This window comes from Fukomys damarensis, unplaced genomic scaffold (assembly GCF_012274545.1).
Source record: "Fukomys damarensis isolate Sample0158 unplaced genomic scaffold, DMR_v1.0_HiC HiC_scaffold_19, whole genome shotgun sequence".
Classification (NCBI taxonomy): Eukaryota; Metazoa; Chordata; class Mammalia; order Rodentia; family Bathyergidae; genus Fukomys; species Fukomys damarensis.
Genome location: NW_022900931.1, coordinates 62,725,795 through 62,731,242, shown reverse-complemented (window position 1 = coordinate 62,731,242; position 5,448 = coordinate 62,725,795). Strand labels below are relative to the sequence as shown.

The 5,448-nt window shown below is 50.3% G+C and overlaps 1 protein-coding gene across 1 annotated transcript in view; it reads left to right on the top strand.

Annotated features, from left to right (window-relative positions):
* Mypop (Myb related transcription factor, partner of profilin) overlaps positions 1 to 5,448 on the top strand; it is a gene marked incomplete at its 5' end in the record, with an annotated part of 7,546 nt that overhangs the window by 477 nt on the left and 1,621 nt on the right. Inside the window, 2 exons of the mRNA XM_033766007.1 lie at positions 1 to 108; positions 5,288 to 5,446. The exon at positions 1 to 108 is cut by the window's left edge and continues 38 nt beyond it. Of these exons, the coding sequence (XP_033621898.1) occupies positions 1 to 108; positions 5,288 to 5,446 (267 nt within the window). The remainder of the gene's footprint in view (positions 109 to 5,287; positions 5,447 to 5,448) is intronic.

Sequence of the window (5,448 nt, the reverse complement as noted above, 5' to 3'; positions counted from 1 at the left end):
CTGGGGCCGAGGAGCCCCCTGCAGCCGCCTCCTCACAGCCGCCGGCCCCGATCGCCTGTGCCCAACGCTATGTGTTATCGGAGGACCGCAGGGAGGACCGACGGGCGGGTAAGTTCCAACACCACCGCCTTAGCAAATGCAGATGCAAAGTTCAGTGTGTCCCGAGCTGATCTAAGCCCTTTATGTGGCTAAGCAGATCTTCACTAAACCTTGGGAGGTGGGTGCTGTTAATCTCCATTTCACAGCTGGGAGAATTAAGCTTAGGTAAATGAAATTAACTTGCCTCTGATCCCCTAGCTAGTGATGGCAGTCAGGGATGGAAGCAGACCTAGGAGTCCTGGCTCAGGGCCACACTCGAGATGCTCCGCACAGGCAGGATCTGATTCAGTGCAGAGTAGGGTAGTAGTGCTGGAGGTGCAATGCCTGGGTGTCAATCAGAACTTAGCTGATCAACTGTGTCATCCCAGTAAGTTACTGCATTTCATTTTCTGCATCTGTAAAGGAAGGATAAAAATAATCTACACCTTCAGGGCTCGCTGTGAAGACTGAGCTCTTGTGGGCAGATTGCTTGGTACAGCATCTCCAGAACACTCATGGTTAACTCTGGATACCGCTGTCCAGGGTGGGAGGTACTAATAATTTCACCATTTTGTAAATCAGAGTTGCAGAGGTCTCATAACTATCTCAAGGTCACATCTCCAGTAGAGGGGGTGTGGAGAGTGGCTCCTGATTTACCTCTTGCTTAGCCTTGACTCTGAATTCTCATCTCTTCTATAACTGTTCCCTGGGGAATCTGCCCTGTGGTGGCTGGCGTTGAGGACACACTGGTGACTGTGGCGAGACAGTGATGACTCAGAGCGACAGTCCTGGAGTGGGAGAGCCAAGGGCTGTGGGACCCCATAGCAGGCACCTGGCCCGGCCTGAGAGATGGAGGAGAGCTTCCTGGAGGAGGGGGTGACACGGCTGAGGCACAAAAAGGAAGACTGAAAAAGAGCTGGGAAAGGAAACAGCATGCACAGCATGGAGGGAAGAAAGTTTGGGGAAAAATGAAAAATTGAAGAAATGTTTTGAGATGGGGTCAAAGAGGTAGGTCAGCAAGGGCCAGGCCATGCTGAGCCTCCAGGTAGGTTGAGGAGTTTGGATTTTGTTCTAAACACTATGGGAAGCCACTTAAGAATTTTTAGAAAGGGAGGGACATGGAGGTGATCAGACCAAGGCGATTCAAAATTTGAGAGGTTCATTCACCCACCCAAGGTCACAGGGACTCAAACCACAGGTGTGTATCCAACTCCAGGTCCCTGTACTTAACCCGGGGCTAATTCGCCCAGAAATGAGAGTTAACACTAAGAGCTAATGGGCTTGCTAGAATTAGATTAACCATGGCTCAGTAGTTAGGGTCAGGTCTTGTGGCTTCATTTTGTGAGCCTTCAGGGAACCTGAGTATCTCCAGCAGGAAACACAGTCAGTGGGGACCCTTGGTCTAAGTTCCAGTCAGACTTCAGTGGTTTTTGTTTTTGTCTGCAGTACTGGGTTATTCACACTAAGCTACATTCCCAGCCCTTTTTATTTCTTTTTATTTTTGAGACAGGTTCACTAAGTCATTAAGTGATCCAGATTAGGCTCCAACTTAGGATCCTACTGTCTCAGCCTCCCAGGGTACTGAGATTAAGGGCATGCCCCACTGCGCCTGGCTACACCTTGGTGTTTCTACCTGAGAAATGGCCCCATTGCGCCAGAGCAGAAATGACAAACATTTTCTCGGAAAGTATGCAACCACTTGATTGGTTGGTTCAGTAAATACATATTAAGAACCTTTCCCAAGGCAAGACGCTATAGAAGGTGTTGGGAATACTGTGGAGAAAAAGACAAACCCCTTTTCCTTATGAAGCCAACACTGTAATTGAGGGAGACTGACCACAAACCGAGACCCCCAAAACAAAACTCCAGAAGATGGTAAGAACTGGAGAAAGAAATGAACTATATAAGGGCATTGAGTGATGAAAGGGGGCCATATAAACAGAGCAGTCAGGAAGGGCTTCTCCAAGGACATGAAATCGAGCAGGAACCTGAATAGAGAAATTTAGCCTAGTGGCTATTTGGGAGGCTATTTGGGCTATTAGCGCTCCAGCTAGAGGAAAAGGCACATGCAAAGGCCCTGAGACATGAACATGCTCAGCAAAGTTTTAATTACACTCTTAACACACTACAACACTTATAAAAGGAACTGCTCTGATTGAAGGACAGAAACAGGGCCCGGTGCAGCCTACAAGTAGCAGCCTGACCCATTTTTGTTGGAACTAGAAAGAGAGATAAGGATATAATATTTTCAAGAACAATAATGACATTGACTATTTGAGCCTGTAGTGATGAGTGAATCCTTATGGTAGCCCTGAAGGAGATGTTCTGTTAGTAGTCACTCAGTTCCATGACTACATATATGTTCATTTACACATGGGGGAACTGAGGCCCCAAGGTTGCCAGTAAATACGGTTTTAGCTTTCTCAGTGGCCCTTCGTGACTCTTGAGCCCTGTGGGTATGAATGCCACACCCAGGAAGACTCAGCAAGGACAGTGTGCAGTAACTGTCCATCCAGTAAAGCCCCGCTGTCCTCTCTCTTCCTACCCCCGTCCCACCTGGTTGCTCTGGGAAGTTAGACCCCCAGCACTGAAGGCAGGAGGCAGCTGCTGCCTGAGGGAGAGGAGGGCGATCTGATTGGCCAAGGACAGGGAGGCACACTTCCCTGAAGAAGGGGCACCTGAACTGGCCAAGAGACAGTGTGCAAGGTGGGTGACCCAGGCAGAGGGAACAGTAGGTGTGCTGGCCCGACACAGGGAAGAGGGGTAGAAGGCAGCAGTGGGGACAAGAGCTGAGGCTGTGTGGCTTTGAGAAGAGCCTGACTTGCTCCACAGATACCATGGAGCTGTGGGACAGTCCCAAGAGAGCCTGAGGCCTGCAGCCCTGTGACTCCCTGGAGGCCACAGTTCTTTTCTCATGAAAGAGAAAGCTTAAACCAGGTGTGACTGTAATCTCAGCACTCTGAGAGGCTGAGGCAGGAGGCTTACAAGCTCCAGCGCACTCTGGGCAATTTAGTAATTTGGTGAGACCCTGTTTTAAACATTTTTGAAAGGGCTGGAGTTGTAGCTAGGTGATATAGTGCCCCTGGGTTTGATTTCCCAGTACTACAGGGAAAAAAGGAAAAAGAAAAGATGGCTATGATTCTAGGTTCTGATTAAACAAGAAAGCCCTGCCTGATGGAGCTGCCGTCAGGAGGAGACAGAAAAACTGATCAGTTCTAGGCTAGGGGGAGAAGAGAGCTGTAAGTAGAATCAGGCAGGACTAGGGGAGAGAAACGGAAAGGGGTGGCAGCTTCTTTAGATGACTGTGAAGAAAGGGCTTCCCAAGGAGGCAAGGAGAAGCATCATGTCAGCCTAAAAACCTAGAGGAGGTGAGGGAGGAAGCCAGGCAGGTGTCTGGGGAAAGGTCTTTCCAGGCCCTGAGGCAGGGGCAAGCCTAGTGTATTGAGGGCCAGCAAGGAGGCCAGTGTGGCTGAAGCCATTGAGCAAGAAGGGGGAGAGGAAGTTGAGGTCAGGGAGGCAATGGAGGCAGATCATGCAGTGCCTTTGGGGCATGAATGACTTTGCTTTTACTTTAATCAGGATGGGAGCCTAAAAAGAAAAAAGACAGTACCTGGTTTTCATGTGCCTTGAATTTTAAAAGCAGCTTTATGGAGATAAAGTTTCCATATCATACAATTCAGGGCTGGGGGGTCTAGCTCAGCCGTAGTGCTTGCCTAGCATGAGCAAGGCCCTGGGCTACATCCCCAGCACTGCAAAAAAAAATTTTTTTTTAATTAAATAAGGTGCACAGTTCAGTGGCTTTTGGTGTATTCAGAATTGTGCAAGCTTTTCAACCTTTCAAAAAGAGCTCCTTCACCCCTAAGTTATTTCGAGCATCCCCAGTCATAGACAGCCACCAGCGTACAGTGTGAGTCTGTCTCTAGGTTGGCCTGCTCTGCACACTTCATGTAAATGGAATCATGCAGTATGTGGTTCTGTACCTCCGGCTTCTATCCTGCAGCCTGCCTGCATTTCAGGCAGAGCCCTTGGGCTTGTGGGAGGGGCAGAGATCTTAAGGGGCCGGGTGGGAACAGGGAGCCCAAGGAAGAGCCCGGATGCAGTTACACCAAGGTTGAGAGAAGAAGCTGGGTGTCGGGTTTAATTGGAAGGCAGATCCTATGGCGAATGCGCTGCAGAAAGACAAGGAATTGCTCTCAGCAGCTGGAAGGGTGGCGCTGCTGTCAGCCGAGAGGAGGGTGGCTGAGGAAGGAGAGGTGGGCAGAATCAGCCAGCGAGTTGGAGGCCACACTGGATGACCCAGCAGTTGTGCCTGGTACACAGGTGGAGACACTGGAGGGGTTCAGGCTGCCCACGAATCTGGGATCCCTGGTGGCAAACTGTTCGAGGCTGCGTGTAGAAATGAGATCCTAGGTGCACAGAGGCCAGGGAAGCTCTGCAGCTGGGGCTTGAACTGGGAAACGCTGCCTTCCCAGTCGGAGAGAGCCCCCAGCGCTCTATCACCCCACTTCTGAACCAGTCCCCATCTCCCCAGGGTCCAGAAGCACGGTCTGAAAGGCAGGAGGGCCAGTGTCCAGGGAGTTCAGCACTCAAGAAGCTGAAGCAGGAGGGTCACTGCAAATTCAAAGCCAGCTCGGGACCTTGGGCTACATAACACCCTGAACTACATAGTGAGACCCTGACTTAAAATAACAACAACAACAACAACAATAATAATAAAAAGATCACTGGGGAGCCACGTTAGGGGACAGGTGAACCACAGGAGGAGAGGAGAAATTGAGATAGCATTGTTGGGTCATGCGTACAATGGGTGGTCAAAATATCAGTCAATGTTTAAATTTAAAATTTTTATTACAGAGCTGGGGATTTAGCCCAGCGGTTCGGTGGCCTGCCTTGCAAGCACAAGGACCTGAGTTCAATCCCCGGTACCAAAACAAAACAAAACAACAACAACAAAAAAAGAAAGTGGCACGGAAATTATAGTATAAGTGTGTTTGAAGCCCGCGGGGTGGGGGGCACTAACAGTGCGTCTCACATTAAAGCATTTTTGAAACTCAGACATTGGGGTAGGGATTTAGCTCAGTGGTGCCACCACCTGCCTTGCAAGTACAAGGTCCCGAGTTCAATTCCCAGTACCAAAAAGAAAAACCACACATTCACTGTATTTTTCCATCACCTTACCTGCCTTTCTCCTCTCTGCCTCTCTCTCCAGCCCACAGCAAGGGGGGCTCCAGCAGCCCGGAGCCCTGGGCCCGGCCCTCCTGCAATCCCCAGGAAGGGGGCTGCCCGCAGTCCAAGGAGAGTGAGTCTCCGGCCCCGCAGACTGTCCAGCTGCCCCGCCTGGCCTTGTCTTCACCGCCCTCTGCCCCTCCA